Consider the following 17613-nt stretch of genomic DNA (forward strand, 5'->3'; position numbering starts at 1 on the left):
GCACTAATATGTCTGTGTCTGCCGGCTCGATCTTCCGTCTTTCTGTTTTGTTGGCATTCAGCAGGTAGATCTGGCTCCTAGAGGAGGAAACCAGCTTGTAACCTGACTCTGACCTGACTGCAACACTGTCTGCCAAAGTTAGAACAGTTATCTGTATCTGTACCAAGTGGTTCTGCTTAATTTACACGTACCTAATTGTTTCCTTTTTAACTCTACATTAGGGTTATTTTTCCTTTTCAGTGAACTTTTGCTTGTTTGTTTTCATCATTCATAAGCCCTCAAGCTTGGATTATCAACTAGTAAAGGAGTGCAAAGAGGGCAACTGTCCTGGGACCCAAAAGGCCTCAGGTTGCCTGTGTGGCAAGTACACTAAACAAAAATATAAACATGTTTTGTTTTTCATCCCATTTTTCCTGAGTTTAAGTTAAACATCTAGTACTTGTTCTATGCACACAAAAACAGGCTTAGTTCTGTTTTCACAAATTTGTTTAAATCCGTGTTAGTGAGCACTTCTCCAACATAATCCACAATCCATCTACCTGACAGGTGTGGCTTACCAATGTGCTGATTAAATAACATGATTATTAAACAGGAGTTCCTTTGGCTGCTCACAATAACAGGACACTCTAAAATGTGCAGTTTTATCACACAATGCCACAGATTTTGCGAGTTTTAAGGGAGCGTGCCATCGGCATGCTGACTGTAGGGCTGTCCACCAGAGCTGTTGCCTGTGAAGCAAATGTTCATTTCACGACTATCAGACATCTCAAATGTCATTTCTGAGAATTTGGCAGTCCAACCAACTGGTCTGGTGCGTCAGCCCAAAATGTCCACATGTGGCTTCTTCACCTGCAAGACCGTCTGAGACCAGCCACTGAGATGAGCTTCCCTGAGATGGTTTCTGACAGTTTGTGCAGAGATTCTTTGGTCGTGCAAACCAGTTGTTGCATCAGCTGTTCAGGTGGCTGGTCTCAGACAATCTTGAGGGTGAAGAAGCTGCATGTGGAGGTCCTGAGTAGGAGTGTGCCATATCATCTCGTCCATGATAATACTGGTATATTTTTTAATATGATATGAAAAATCCATATAGTGATACTGGCGATATTTCAGCTTGTTGATATATTGATGTCATACTGTTACCCACGGCAACAACAAGCATGGCTAAAAGTGAAATTATTACTGACTCCACAGTGGTTCCAAAAAGAGGAGGAACAAACTGTGGCGTCCGTAATGTTTTCTGAACAGCCCCGGACTTCTCAGACTCTTATTGTGAGTTAGCGCTCAGAGGGAACTCATTCAGCAGCTCCTCTGGCAGCAGCACAGCATCTATCCCTCTCCTCTCTCGCCGTGTGCACAGGAGTCGGTGTTGCTTAGTGATTAATCCTTTGATAATGTAAACCTACGTGACGCTCACAGCTTGACAAAAAACTACATATATGTGAATGTGTGATAGTTATGGTAGCATAACAGGCTGTCACAAGTTACAGCGTGATGATTAGAGGAGAAATGGCAGAGCATAAAGGTCCAGGTGGAAAAAACTGTTCGGTTGACATGTATATAACTACTTATTTTGTTGCAATTCTATTTTCTTAAATTAGTAATTATTTTTTTTTTTTCTAATTTGTCATATCGTCCAGAATATCAAGAATATCAAAAATACCCTGAAATATAGTAATATTATTTTAGGGCCATATCACCCATCCCTAGCCCTGAGCTGGTGTGGTTAGACATGGTCTTTCCATTGTGAGGTTGGTTGGATGTGCTCCCAAATTCTCGGAAACATCAGGGTAGAGGGCTTAAGGTAGTGACATTCAGTTTACGGCAACAGCTCTGGTGAACATTCCTTTAGTCAGCATGTCAGCGACACGCTCCCTTAAAACTTGCATCATGTGTGGCATTGTGTGATAAGTTTAGACAGTTTAGAGTGGCTTTTATTGTTAACAGACCAAGGAACACTACGACTACTGCACACTCGTGAAATAAACATTTGCTTCACAGGCAACAGCTCTGGTGGACAGTCCTGCAGTCAGCATCATTCATTTGTGTGCATGGAACAATTATTAGATCGCAAAAACAAAAGTGTTGCATTTATATTTTTGTTCGGTGTACTGTTTGGGAGATGTATCTACCACTAAAGTATAATTACAAGCTAAATTTGTGAGGCCCTAAAGTTGCTCCTGCACCCAACCTTTCTCTATGTCTCTATAACAGCCCAAAGCTCATTTTGACCCAGAGCCCCGAGCAGGTAAATCCAGCCCTGCTAGTTTTGATACACTGTTCAGTATTTCCTCAATATTTTCTTTGTTTTTGTCTGCATTCATGTATTTTTTGAAACACTGAATTTTCTCTATTGTTTTTCTTTAAGACGCCAGTTGTGAAAATAATTTATAGTCATATATATATATATATATAGGTCACTTGAAGTGGTTGTTTTTTATCGACCATCGTACCTCGTTTGAAGTGCTCTTGTTAATAAATACAAGTTCTATTTCTTATTCAGTATTTTCTGGTCTCTGTTGCATTGCGTTGAAGGACTGTAAATATTTATGAATTATTGACTGGATTTTTATCTCAGGCGTTGTGATTTTTCTTAACTTTAACGCGATTGACTGCTGCAGCCTGCAGCTTGAATATAAAAATAATATTGTCTCGTACTGTGAGGTTAATTTCTTACAAAGTTCTCTGCCTGAAGCCTTGCTTTTTCAGTAAATGTAGAGCTGACAGTGTGCAGGATTGCACTGCCTTTTACTCTGATGAAAGAGTCATATTAGGTCAATTTGCATTTGTAATTTCCAGTGAAAAGTGTAATTTGAACTAGTTTGTAACCGTTTTCCAGCAGCTCTTTGGTTGTTTGTTTGTTCTTTACCCGACATCCCTGCTTTCACTTCCTCTTAGCCCAGCTCAGTTCTTCCTGAGTTGAAGTTTGACTTAGAGAAGTCACCAAAATATCAAGCTCAGCTCTAAGATGATGCACATCTGCTTCCTGTAAAGTGCTGCGAGGAGTCAGCAACATCAAACATGACTGCAGCGAGGGAACAGTGATGAATTGATATGATGGAAATTGACTTTTTGAAGTCACTTTGTGTACCTTTACAGTTACTTCTCCCCGGTGACTCCTAGAGGTGTCAGAGCTCAACTCCCAACAGCACTTTGCCTTTATTGTTGCTTTGTCCCTGCACTTATCCCACCAACTCAAATCCTTCTTTGTACTCTGTAATTAAAGTGATTCTGATTCAGAAACCACCCAGCCCCCATCCATCGCCTATAATTATTTTTGAAGCCTATTTTAAGTGCAGGGTTATTAATCATGTCATGGTTGAAGTACCCCTGGGTCTCAAGCATGCTGGGAGATATTTCCTTTCATAAGCAGAGAGCTGCTGTTCGTATCGAGTCATCTCAAACCCACTTTACACAAAGTTAACCATCTGGCTTTTGTTGTCTTGACTGAAGGAAGATCAAATCCTCACAACAAATGGCTGTAATGCTTCTGCATGAAAATTTATGCTGCAGATCAAAAACCGTGGCGCTGAATTTGTTCAGGGAATGTTTTTACCTCCTTACTTTTTCATCTCTGTCATTCTGTCATCTCTACAATCCCTCTACTGTTGCTCCTTTTCATGGAGAGAAATCATTTCTCCTCCTCCTCCTCCTCCTCCACCTGCTGCTGCTGTAACTTTCAGCTGTCATTTACAGCCCAGCCTCCAAGGTTAGAAAAGTAGGCGTGCAAGCAACAAATCAGTGGTTTGAACTTCCAGACCATCTGGGAAAAAATATGGGCGTGGAAATAATGAGTGAATAATGTTCTCTCCTCCTCCTCATCAAAATGTTCATCCAAGACATTTTCTTAATATCTGTACTGATTCCTGATTTCTCACCAAATAAACACATGACCTGCCTGAGGATGGGCATTAAACTGATTGAAGTCTTTGAAATACTATCTGTCCGTGCATATACATATATATAAATACAAATAGATACATTCTTATCCCATCCTGCTCCCCTCTCCTCTACAAGAGGCCTGGGAGTTTGAGGGGTCTGCACAGTATCTTAGCTGTTCCTAGGACTGCTCTCTTCTGCACAGAGACCTCAGGTGTTCTACCTGGAATCTGCTGGAGCGACTCTCCCAGTTTGGGGGTCACAGTCCCCAGTGCTCTGATTACCACTGGCACCACTGTTGCCTGTACTCCCCGCATCTTTTCTAGCTCCTCTTTCAGCCCTTGGTATTTTTCAAGCTTCTCGTGTTCCTTCTTCCTGATGTTGCTTTCTTTCACCGCTAACTTCTTCTGTTGTTTGCCCATCAACACGACATCCAGTTGGTTAGCCATTACCAGTTTGTCAGACTGGATCTGGATGTCCCACAGGGTCTTAGCTAGGTCGTTCTCAACCACCTTAGGAGGTGTCTTCCATTCTAACCTTGGGACTTCCAGCCCATACTCACTGCAGATGTTCTTGTACACTATGCCAGCCACTTGGTTATGGTGTCCCATGTACGCTGTTCCTGCCTGCATCTTACACCCTGCTATTATGTGCTGAACTGTCTCAGGAGCATCTTTGCACAGCCTGCACCTGGGGTCCTGTCTGGTGTGGTAGACCCCTGCTTTTATTGATCCTGTACTAAGTTGGGATGTCCCGATCCAGCTTTTTCACTTCCGATCCGATAACGATATTACAGCCTTGAGTTTTGGCCAATACCGATATTGATCTGATCCAAGCGCCTAGTCATGTCATGTCAGTCATGTTAGAACAGGTTTGATCAAGCGATATTACTCTTACAAGAACAACTACTTCAATTCAATTCAATTCATTCTTTATTTCAGACCCAGGGGGATCCATATCACAATAAAAAACACAGTAAAAATAATAATAAGGTTAATAAGGTTAGTTAGAATGATCCACAACAGTTGGTATGAGAAACTGACCCATTTATTGTGAACAGGGTTAAATAAACAAACTTTAAACTTGAACATTAAATAAAAATATAGCTGGTTTGCTTTTGCTGCTCTGGCCCCTTAATAAATAGAAAATATATCAACACAAGAAATCTTTAAAATGTTTAACGTTGAAATTAAAATAGCAGCAAGACTCCACACACTTGTGCTTTGGCCCCTAATAAATAAAAAATAGATTAACACCACAAGACATTGTTGACATTTAACAAACAATGCAGCCTTTCCTTTTCAGTTATTTTTGTAGTGTCAGTGCCAGCCTGGTGCTGCTGTTTCCTGTGTGTCTGCATGCTGGCCTGGTGGATTGATATTAAGTGCTGGAGTGGATCACTGGAATGGACTGCTTGAATCGCGGAGCGCTGGGCTGGCCAGAAAACCTGGATCAGACTCTATGAAAAACTGGATCGGAGTTCTTGGATCGGCATTTTTCCATGCAGTCCGATCCGATGCCGATGCACGATTTTTGCTAATATCGGCGGCTGATACGGATCGGGACATCCCTAGTACTAAGTGCCTGTTCCTGTGCTGCCATGATTAGTGCTTCTGTACTCTCTTTCAGTCAAGCCTTTTCCAGCCATTGGTAGAATTTCTTGATGTCAGCCGCTTCTTCTATCATTCAGGGGTACATGCCATGCAGGTATTGTCCTTCCGTGATGGTTCATTGTCCCATTTCTTCTGCCTTAGGCATTCACTAAGCAGCTCATCTTTGGGGGGCATCTTCCTGATGTATTCCTGGATTTTGGTTGTTTCATCCTGGATAGTGGCTCTGATGCTCACCAGTCCTTGTTGCTCTTAGTGTACAGTCTCAGGGTGCTGGACTTGGGTTGAAACCTGACATGCATTGTGTGAAGCTTACTTGTCTTGATATCACTGGGCTCTCTCTCCACCTTTTGCCAGCTTATTATACCAGCGGGGTATCTGATGGATGGCAGGGCATACCCCAAGGTATTTGTAGCTGTCCTGAACATCTACAGTGCTGCCTTCTGGTAGTTCATACACACACATGCACACACACAAACACGTGCACACACACACACACATATATATATATGTGTCAATCACAGGGCCTAGGCCTCCCTATAAGAGCATCCAGGAAGGTATTGATCCCAGCCAGGAAATAGTCTGGAACATAATACCCCGTAAAATGGTGACTAGTCATCATACAGTTCAGTTTTAGGAATTACACATGTGATATTTAGAAGTGCTGCAAGGCTGCATTACAAACTGAAATAGGAGGATTTTTGGAGCCAGAAGTGACCATATGTGGGTGAGAGGCTGGAGCTGTGATGGAGCGAGGGGTGGATCTGACTCATAGACTGGTGACACCTCACAGAAAGCCTGTCACTCAAGCAGCCCCGCCCTTAAACATGCATAACATTGGACCTTATAATGTTTGATTGTTTGTTTGTTTGTTTGGATCACTTTTAGCCCACTTGGGCTATACTTCCAAGAGTCCATAGCATAAAAACATTACAAAATATAATAGAAACACAATACAGTATAACTGAAACACAATACAATATAGAACAGACACAAACCAAAAAAAACATACATACAACACATGGATGGTATTATACACACACAACAAAGCCTATACAGATAGTATTACATAGAAGCTATACCCTCAGTCACAGTCATACAGTTACAATAAAACTTCAAATACTCCTTAAAAAATACCCCTAATGTTGTGTTTAAAAAAAATTCTGGTAAATTCCTAATGAGATCAGGTAAACCATTCCATAACTTCACAGGACGAAAACAATATATCCTTTACCAGTTACAAGCCTAGTCCCGGGTAAAACATAATCACTTGTGCTAGCTGCTCTTGTGCTGACTAAATGTCTGTCTTTCACTTGCTTATCAACAGTCTTGGCTTCTTTTTAACATGTAAGTTATGAAATAATTGAAGAACATTTCTAGCTATTATATCCCTGATATACGACCACTCGAGTATTTTGCATCACTCTTCAATAGGAGTATCATTTGGACATCTAAGAATAATTCTTGCAGCCTTATTTTGTGCAGCTTGGAGTCTACTTATTTCTCCCACTCCAGCATCACCCCAAACAGCAGTACAATAATTCACTTGACTCGCAATTAAAGCGTGGGTCACTTGTCTTAATATTTTTGTGGGTAAATATTTGGCTATTCTACCAACCATAACAACAGTCTGAACCAGCTTCTTACATAGATTAGATATATGTGGTGTCCAAGACAGATGCCTATCAAGTTGAACACCTAACAGTCTAGTCTCATCTATTTGTTCGATCATTGTACCATTTGTCATGCTCATCTATTTGTTCGATCATTGTACCATTTGTCATGAGCTGTAAACAGCGCAGTGTTTGCTTCTTCCTCACAGAACCTATAAGCATTACTTTTGTTTTCTTTATATTCAGTACGAGTTTGTTCATATCAACCCAATCCTTAATCGTCTCCAGATCTTGCTGCAGTGACGTCTGTATGTCTACACATGAATACCCTGGTACATACACAGTAGTATCATCAGCAAAAATTGTCAGTTTTGATCAGACTAGAGCATATGAAATATCATTTGTATACAGCAGATAAAGGAGAGGCCCAAGACAACTGCCTTGAGGCACGCCACACTGTATATTCAGAGGAAAAGAATAAGATCCATTTCTAAAAAACGATTGTGTTCTTTCAAATAAATAAGCATGAATCCAGTCAAGAGTGGTTTGTTGGAACCCATAATGAAGGAGCTTTTTCAATAATATACTATGATCTACCAAATCAAATGCTGCACTAAAATCCAAAAATACTACACCAACATATTTTCCCAAATCAATTTGTTCTAGCCATTGATCAGTCATCTCAATGAGAGCAGTCGCCGTGGAATGGTCCTTATGGTATGCATGTTGATTGGCAGAGAATAAATCATTAGTTTCCATATATGACCAAATCTGAGCACTGATTATGCTTTCCAGTGTTTTACCCAGTGCAGGTAAAAGACTAATGGGCCGACTGTTCTCAGGTGAGAAAGGTTCTTCACTATTCTTTGGAATTGGACATAGCTTAGCTTCCTTCCATACTCTAGAGAAGTGACCAGTGTCAATTGACCAATTATACAAATACCTCAAGGGGGCAGCAATCTGAGGTGCAGCATACCTCAATAACCTGTTGTCCATTAAATCATAGCCTGCAGCTTTCCCATCAGGAAGTGACTCTAGCAATTTCATAACCTCCTCAGTTGTTGCAGAGGATAGGGAAAATTAGCACATTTTATTTAACATGATATTGTTATCAATCAGATCATTGAGAGTTTCTTTAGAACTGGAAGAATCGATAATTTTTCTTAGTCTGTTAATTTTGTTTTCAAAATAAGCAGCATAATGATTGGCAATATCAACAGGCTTTGTGATCACTCTTCCATTCTCCTCAACAAATGATGGATACTGTGCAACATTTGTTCCCAACAATCCTCTGACTGTATTCCATGTTTTTTCTACACCCCATGAACGCTTTTTTATAAAAAGAGGCCTTCTTACTGCGATTTAATTTCAATGTATAGTTGCGTAATTTTCTATAGATCTGTTGGTCAGATTCAATTTTAAAAATGTAGCTTTTGCCTCATTTCTTTCCATAAATACTTCAAGTTCATCATCTATCCATGGAGCAGAACATGCATTAACAGTCCGTTTCCTAACTGGAGCATGCCGATTCATCACTTCAGTTATGAGTTCAGTAAAACATTCAGAGGCATGATCTAAATTGTCCTCTAAATATATTAATTCCCAGGGACATGCAGCTAAATTCCTCTTAAATTTCTCACAGTTAAATCTTTTAAAACTTCTCTTTACTATTATTCTAGGTGGTCGCTTTGGAATCTTAGATATTTCAGTTATGGATACAATATTGTGGTCAGACCAGCTAACAGGAAACACACACGCACTTGAACACTGTTGTGGTACACTAGTAAAAATCAGATCAATGCATGTCTCAGTACGTATGCCATTCCTTATAGAACATCTTGTTGCATTCCTAACCATCTGTATTGCACCCCACTGTAAATCTCAATAATTTAGTTTTGTTGCTATTCTTGTTATCAGTTTATATTCAGATCTCCCATAAAAAACACTTCCTTATTGTCATTAGTTGCATTATCTAGACTAGTACATAAGTCATCTAAATAGTTCACATTTGAGCAAGGGGATCGATATGCACATCCAATTATTAGAGGTTTTTGATAAGGTAGATGTATCTGTACCCATACAGCCTCAAGGTGATTCATTGTTAGATCATCTCTCTTTTTAAAAGGCAGATGATTTTGAATATACATTGCCACACCTCCGCCATTCCAATTCCTATCCTTTCTTATAAAATTATACCCATCCACATGGACTTGCCCATCAGTGATAGAACTATCTGGATGTGATTCACTACATGAATATCATTGATTTTCAGCATGTTACAAATCTCATTCATTTTATTTGGTAAACTACAAACATTTATGTGCACAATATGTAATCCCTTCTTAGGTAGTTTTAAATTCACAGAACCAATTTGAATAATTGAATTTGCCATTGTTTAAAGACCTGCATCAGATATCCACTCACATCAGAATAACCAGGTAGTTGTTTTGGAGTCACGATACAGTTGATTATTTATGTACAATTTGTCTGTCACTAAAGTGACATGATCATTTCGAAGTCTGTGTTCTTTCATTATGGGATAGAGTACCTTCCTCCTGTTGATGACTTCATGGAGAAATTGGTCATTTACTCCAAACTTTGTGCCTTTAAGTTGTTTTCTTTGACTTTTAAAAGCTCTTTATGTTTAAAATGTTCAAAATTGGCAACAATGGCTCTTGGTCTGTCTTTCAATACCCATTCTGTGGACTCGGGAGAAGGTGACATCTTTTACCACTTCACTTGGCAGTTTCAGCTGTTCAGTCATGAAGGTCTTCACAACAGTTTCACAATCAACAGTGTCCACCTCAGCAATTCCTGAGAAAACCAAGTTGTTCTTCTTAGAACGACACTGTTGATCAAGCAGGGTTTCTGACAGGCGCTTGTTCTCCTTTTCAAGCACGTTCACCCTACTCTCCATATCCTGCACAGATTTCTTGAGGTTCCTATTGTCACTCAGCAGTTCATCAATTTGCCACTGACTGTATTCAAGGCTAGCTTTAAGTTGATTCAAGTCTTTCATCATGACCTCCAACACATTCAGTTTAGCAAGTCTATCTTTAATTGATTTCAGGAGCCCGATCTCAACCTCCATGACCCCATCAGCTTCATTCTCATCACTTACTTCTTCTTCAGAGCGTGGTCTTTTAGGAGTTGATTTGGTGGCATCAGCTGCAACTGCTTGCCACTTTTGCTTAGCCTTCTTCTTCTTCTCTCCATTAAGATTACTTGGTGAGCTTGCTTGTGGCATTTCCATCTGGGCAAGTTGATATTTCTCCTCAATAAATTGCTCAAGGGATTCAATTGTTTCAGTTGAATCCAGCCTGTCACAGCAAGGAGTATTCACAGGTCTTATTCGGGACTAGGCCTGACTAGGCCTCACCCCACACCATCAGCCCAGGCTTCATGCAGTCGATCAAAAATCTCCAAGTGCAAAACTCATCCACAGCAGTTGGTCTTCTGAGCGCACTGTACAACTTTTAAAAAATGGTTTGACTTAATATTAACTAAAAAATCCTAAAAATATTCACCAAAATACAAAACAATCCAGAGAGCTCACACAGAGTGCTGTTTCAAGTGTGTGATAATGTAAACAGAGAAGTTATAAACAAAAAACAACTCAGCTGTCATGAGAGTTGAAATCAGCTATAGAGACAACAGCTTTTTTTTTTTTTTTACCAAGCTGTAAACATGTTTATTTCTGCTATGAAGTTGGGCATTTTAACATGGGGATCTACGGGGAATGACTCTGTTTTGGAGCCAGCCTCAAGTGGCCATTTGGTGAACTGCAGTTTTTCGGCACATTGGCATTAGCTTCATTTTTCATCCTTGGAGGTAAGCTGCTTTGGTTTAACTCAGAAGGGCTGAAACCCTTATTATTAAATTATCATTATAATTGTTATCATTATCATTATTAGGGGTTCAGGCCCAAAAGGCCAAAGGTCTTGATCCTACCCAGTTTTCAAGTTTTAAAGATATTATTATTCTATATTATGTATATTTACAAAAAAACAACAAAATCTGTTGGTCCAAACTCGAGCTCTATGCGGGACTGTTTTTTAACCCTGCTCCCGGTAGATTTCTGACTATTTAACCAGAGTGTGTTATCTAGTCCAGCAGGGTGTGTCAGCTCCTGTCCACACCCAGAAACATTTGGACCATACATACTTGCACGATAGATTGATTATCAGTATTAAGTCTTCTCCTGTTGCGCAAGGAAAAAAAGGTATTTTTACCGTGATATTAAGAAAGATATGCATAGCTGTCAGTATTAATTTGTCTTCTTTTCCACTTCACCTGTTGATATCTCCATCCTTCATGGTAATTAATGTCTGGGACCTGCACATGTTTTTTTTTTGACGGCACACTCCCACCCACAGCAGTGATGAAACCACCCTTTCCGGGGAGATTTGTGTTTGGTCCCATGGGATCCCAGTCCTAACAACAGCAGCAATCCCCATGCAGTCCTCTGGTTTAAGCATTACATATCTTGTTTTTGTACTGTATTTAATGCATTTAAAAGCATCAGCAAATCATTGCATTCTGTTTTTATTTACATTTTACTCAGCATCCCCATTTTTGTGGTATCAGGGTTGTAAACGGTACTGTAAAACATTTGCTCCAGGAGCTTCTTTAATCAAAATGTATCAATTAAAACGATTACAAAAAATAAAGTTTTCTTAAAGTTTGGCAGAATATAATACAGATGATTAACGAAAGCTTTCAAACCACAAAGTACAGACATTCTTATTAAAGCTCTAATGTGTCCATAACACATATATTTATGCAGCCATATCTTCACCAGTGCTTTTTTTTTGATACCACATATGTTTAACCATCTCAGCTGAATTATTTACTCTCTTTGAATATCGCACAATACGCCTCCTTTTGCTGCTCACAAATGCTTACATCTGGGATTAATTGTACTAAATTATCTGGGATGTTAATACCCCTGGAAAGTTTAAATGCATTCATTGTTTAACACACATCCCAGTTAAACTATCTGATGCTGACTGAAGACATTAGAAGATACACTGGACATCCCTTTAGCAAAAGGGTGTAGGTCTCAGACTTAATATCATAATACTGTTTTACAGTATGCAACGTTTCTGTACATTTTCTTGGACAGCCCACAGTTGTCCTTGTCGTAAAAACATGAATCCTCAGGGATGACAAAAATGAATCAAGGTTTCATGGGCAAAAAGAAAAATCCAGGCTGCCCAAACAGAAAGAAATGTACAATTATTTACATGCAGCTTCACTTGTTGAAGGCAGTACATTCAAACATCATAAAAACCCTGAATCCTTGTTGTATCCTGGTTAGGTGTCCTCTGCAGGGTGTATCAGAACGGTGTAGTTGCCTGCCTTTGCCTCCTGACTGTAGACTACTGCAGGAGTGTCTTCCTTCTTATACAGCTGACATAAGATGATGATACATAGCACCACTGACAATACCTGACGGACAGAGAAACAGACGGCTATTTATTTACTGTTCATTTTTTGTTGCTTCATTTGATGTCGATACATTTTCATTAGAGCTGAAATTTTAGAAAGAGATTAAGGGGGGCAGAGGAATGCAGTGACATATAGGCTTCTTTCTAGGGCTGTCCTGAATACCAGGTTTTGAGCTCCAGGGCTTTTGAGCCCTGCTTTCGCTCTTTCTGTTTTTCATGAGAGTAACGTGACAGGCAGTGAGTCAGAGGAGTCCGTTAACAGTTGGCATCACACAGCTAACATTATCTGTTAGCTGTTTAACGGGTTTAACACTAAATGCTCAGGGTAATTAACTCAGAATCTGAGACATCACCTAAACAAAGTGCAGGGAAACAGAGGCACAGAAACAACATACTTCCAACAAATTTAAGTTTTGGAAAATAAATATATATACGTATGTATATATCTGTATCCAAAAATTTAAAACACAAAAATTTGCAAACCAAACCAAATATTCAGAGGAATGAAATTATGGAATGGTTTTCCACCAGACATTACATATGCAAGAAGTGCAGCTGTTTTTAAAAAGAGGTTAAAGAGATACCTGATGGTACAGAACACGATGGATGGATCCAACAAACACCGACTTTCACCCGAGAGAGCTGTTGTTTTTTTCCTAAACCTTACCATGTGCTTTTGTTGCCTAAACCCAACTGTGTGCTTGGTGTTGAAGGAAAAAAACGTCAGTTTGCAGTGTTGTACTGATGTAGTGCATTTATTTTGAAAGAGTATAGCGTAGACTGTATGTAAATGTTGAATTTCCTGTGAAAATGGAAGTGTATCTTTAAAGAAGAAAACTTGACACGGTGTCCCAGAATGTCAACAACCAAATAGCCCAGGGCACCTTGCATGTCATATGTTGATGTGGAAAGTCCATGACCAAAAAGTCAATATGTGACGAGGTCGGAGTGACAGTGTGTTGGAATTCCATATACAGAGCCATCATTAATATTATTTATACACCTGTGCTTTTTCTACTTATGAGCAGATTTACCCCAGATTTATGTTTCTATTCTTTATTTGTGCAGGTATTCTTTTCAGGTTTCATAAAGCCCTGAAAACCTTCACCAATAAGATAGGGCAGTCTGTAATACACCTGAGAGGCAAAACCCAGGGCTGATTAATTTCTTAATGCACCTTAAGTTCTTTTCTATTTGGATTTAGTGTACCAATTTCACAGTGTTATATTATTTTGAGATGAGCGCTGAGGGTGTTACGTTTTTCTCTAAGTCAAGGAGACTGTCTATTGAAAGTGTTGACTAACATGGGGAGGACTTTGCTTTCAAACAAGTCAGCCATAAATTTCAGCTGCACTCCTCACCGCAATAATATTGGCCCATTCCCTTAAGAAAGAATAAACTTAGAACCTCCACTTTCAAGCCTTAAAGGAAGAGAAGTCCTTCAAGTGCTTGGGAAAAAAATGATATCTGAACATCTATAGTTTCATGACAATTGGGCAAAATTCAGAAACTCTATGAAAAGGACAAAAGGGTGAATGAAGGCTTGTTTAAGAATAACCGTTGTGATGACCATTAGTACACATTGGGAAGCTCAGCTCATGTATGTGGAAAGAGCTGGAAAAGTTAGATAAATATGAAGCCAGGTGGGTGGTTACAATCATAATAGACATATATAGACAAACAGTACATACCCAGAATGATGTGATTGCCAGGTTTATACTGAATCCAATATTCATGGCTGACATCATACCCTCAATCAAGTATGGAAGGCATGACTGAAATAGAAGAGCGGATCAGTCAATGTAACTTTACAAGTACATTGCTTCATTTTAAGGAGTCAGAACCAAAAAAAAAAAAAAGTCTGGAAGTCAGTTTTAGACAACAGAACGAATAATTTGTAATCTTAGAAGTATTTTCAATAGACTGTACATAAAGATGGATGACACGACTGCTCTCCTAAAGTGAAGCCAAACCATCAGCTGTAGTATAGGCCCGCCCCCTCTATGTTAGCAGAATGAACCAAACTAAAGATCAAAGTATATATAAAATAAATAAATAAATAAATATGGGGTGTAACGGCTCACAAAATGGCGTGGTGGTGTCACAGTTTGGTACATTTTTTGATACAGCTAGAAAAAACTATTAAAACTAACATCAAGTATGATCTTTGTTGGTTTTAAATAATGATGGTGCTAAACCTGAATGAACCTCTGGAGTGTCTTCTTAGGAGCATATAAAACAAAAACAGCTCCTTATAAAAAAGAAATTGTAAAAGTGTAGCTATAAACAAATACAAATGAAAGAAGCAGTTCTGTTTTCTGAAATGCCAAAGAAATTTTCTTGTTTTTTAAATCTTTAAACGTTTTTAAACTACCATTATAACTTGGACTTTTTTTTGTACAAAGCAGGAATTACAGTCTGGCTGAAATGGGCTCCTGAAGGAATATTGTAATGGGGCTCAGTCGCAGTAGGCATGTTCATACAGCCTATGTTTTCAACTACTGAGTCGGGTCTTTTATCTGCGGCTATAGAGGTAACATTAGGTCAAGACAGCATGTTGTGTTGCCTGTTACATCATGTGGGCTGCCATGTTGAGTGAGAACATAATGTTTTACACAATTTAAGCTGCATATTTTATCTTCCAAATGTAATAGGGTTAGTTAAAATAGGCTATTTGTTTGGTTTGTAATGCGGACCAAACCCAAAGCCTTGAACCAAACAGTTGAATATAAATACATGTATTGTTACACCCCTAATATTAGGTAGTTCTAATTGTGTTAATGTTTGTGTTAGGTGTTAGGGTGCGTTCTGAATCGCATACTTTTTCTTTTTACTCATAATATGTACTGCACCTGCCGTTAAAAAACATGTACTGTTGCATGCAGTATGCACACAATTGGGATATACTACTGTCTTATAACATTACTCCTGAACTTTGACCCTCTTGCTTTTGTATCTGTTACCATGGAGATAAAACAAAAAAGTTAGAACTGCACAGATTGTTAATTCTAACATCTTGTTATTTAGTTATGTGCAATTGTCGTTGGCAATGTTGATGATTATTTTGTTTACTTAAACAATCGATATTCTTGTTATTACTATTCGACTGGTCATCAGTTACTCAAATGCACTGTCATCCTTCATTGCGACTTCTGAGAGATGTCAGTCAGCTGTCAGACAGTGACATCTGTTTGCGGCTCAGTTGATGGGAGGTATCGCTCGCTGTGCAGAGGATTGTGGGTCAGAACAGCTAGAATGGCATGCTGGCTTGCATACTGCAAAGTCAGACCGGATGTAGTAGAACATCCTACTGGGACATACTAAATCTTTTCCTGCATGCTATATAATATGGTAGTATGGGGATTGGAATGCTCAGCTTATTTTACTGATAAGTTTGGTGTGAGTGTGACTTCATGGTTGACAGCTGTGTGTGCCAGTCGGTATGCTCGGGATCAGTGGCGCTGCTTGTGATTGGTTAAAAGTTTGGATGTAGTTTGGAGATCAGTGCTGCGCAGACTCTGACTCCAAATGCAAGATGCCAGTGGCTGTATCCAGAATATTTTGGCTTCATTTTTGCAGAGGAAAGGAGTAAGTGGAGACGTGCCATCCATCTTAACATACAGTTTATTGTGGTACCCTCCCTCTATATTAGGAGGCTTTGTAAATGTAGCCCCATGCAGCAACATAGAACAACGCTTCACTGGACCTGATAGCATGCTCTCTAATGTGACTAAGACTTAGACTGCACTTTCTGAGAACATGTTTCTGTTCCTGTTTGGTAGAGAAATGGAAATGCAGCACTATAGAAAGCTTATTAGGGTTTTTTAATAGCTGTCTGCTGAAATCCAACAATTGTATTGCTGTTTTATGTAACATTTGGTAGAGTATATTCACACAGTATAAATGGAGACAAGCTTTTTCTTGCAACATTGGTTAATACGGTAGCAGTTTGCACGTCAACCTGTCAGTGTAGAAATTAACATTTTGATTATAATGCTTTTATTATTACCTCTTCATAAACCATGATGGGCTGGTCATTGACCCTGTGCTCATACAGACTGCTGTCCTTAGGAGCTGCCACCTAGAATACACAGATAGAATCAAGGATCACCTGAGTTATTACAGTTCATCCTGAGGGGGACATTAATGAGTGTACCAGATTTCATGGCATTCATCTAAAGGTTTTGCACGACTCTAAGTCTGGATGACTCGATGAAAATCGATTCATCGACATGCATTTTTTTGACTTTCTCACCATGTTAAAGGGGTGGTTTTGATGTTCTGAAGTGGGATAGTATGGGCTGCTTATTCAGTGTAATGCATTCAATAGATGTCGGTCAGCATGCCCGCAGTTTGGAGAAGCAGGCTGGAGTCCGACACGCAAGCTAAGCAATGTACTGCTGCGGATGGGGGTCAGCAACAAAACTTAATTTAGCCTCTTAAAAATGCCCCATGTAAAATAATCAATAGAATTCGAAGTGTACGCTATATTTGGAGTATTAACTGTTTTACCTTGCTGTCAGACAGCCTGTTCCAGCAGGGAAGCAGTTAACAGCTTCAGTTTCCAATCTATGTCAAAACCACCAAACTTCAGAAACAGTCATTTTAGCTCGTTGAACAGGGGAGCCACTGGTCTACTGCTGCTTCGATTACTTAGCTAGTTTGTGTTTTTGTGTGACTTTGGTGAATCCGAACTAACCCTTTTAAACGCCATAGTCACACAGTAACACAAACAAAACATCTGTCTGAGGCAGCTGTAGACCAGCAGCTCCTGTGTTCAGCGATGGTAAGTAACTATTTTTTTTGTTTGGCTTTGAACAGAGTGAAAGTTGAAATTGCTCAGACATTAAGGTAAAGCAGTGAAAATAGTCTAAATATAGCGTACACTTAAAGGGAAATTTCGGTTTATTTCAACCAGTCTCCTATCGTCCTAAATTTGTTTCAAGTGACTAGTGACATAAAAATAATAGTTAGCATGTTAGCCGTTAGCCTAGATACAGCCGGGGCGCATAGTAGCATCAGACCTGTTAAAACGTAAGTGAACGGGCAACCTTCAAGTGCAAA

General features: G+C 39.4%; 1 protein-coding gene across 1 annotated transcript in view; it reads right to left on the reverse strand.

The window, feature by feature from the left end:
• Positions 1 to 12318: 12318 nt before the first annotated feature.
• The window catches only part of LOC126398413 (tetraspanin-8-like), a 13859-nt gene continuing 8564 nt past the window's right edge, over positions 12319 to 17613 (reverse strand). Inside the window, exons 7-9 of the mRNA XM_050057730.1 lie at positions 16559 to 16630; positions 14241 to 14324; positions 12319 to 12550 (exon numbers count right to left, since the gene is read on the reverse strand). Coding sequence (XP_049913687.1) covers positions 12416 to 12550; positions 14241 to 14324; positions 16559 to 16630 — 291 coding nt within the window. The 3' untranslated portion in view covers positions 12319 to 12415. The remainder of the gene's footprint in view (positions 12551 to 14240; positions 14325 to 16558; positions 16631 to 17613) is intronic.

This window comes from Epinephelus moara, chromosome 12, assembly GCF_006386435.1.
Source record: "Epinephelus moara isolate mb chromosome 12, YSFRI_EMoa_1.0, whole genome shotgun sequence".
Taxonomy (NCBI): Eukaryota; Metazoa; Chordata; class Actinopteri; order Perciformes; family Serranidae; genus Epinephelus; species Epinephelus moara.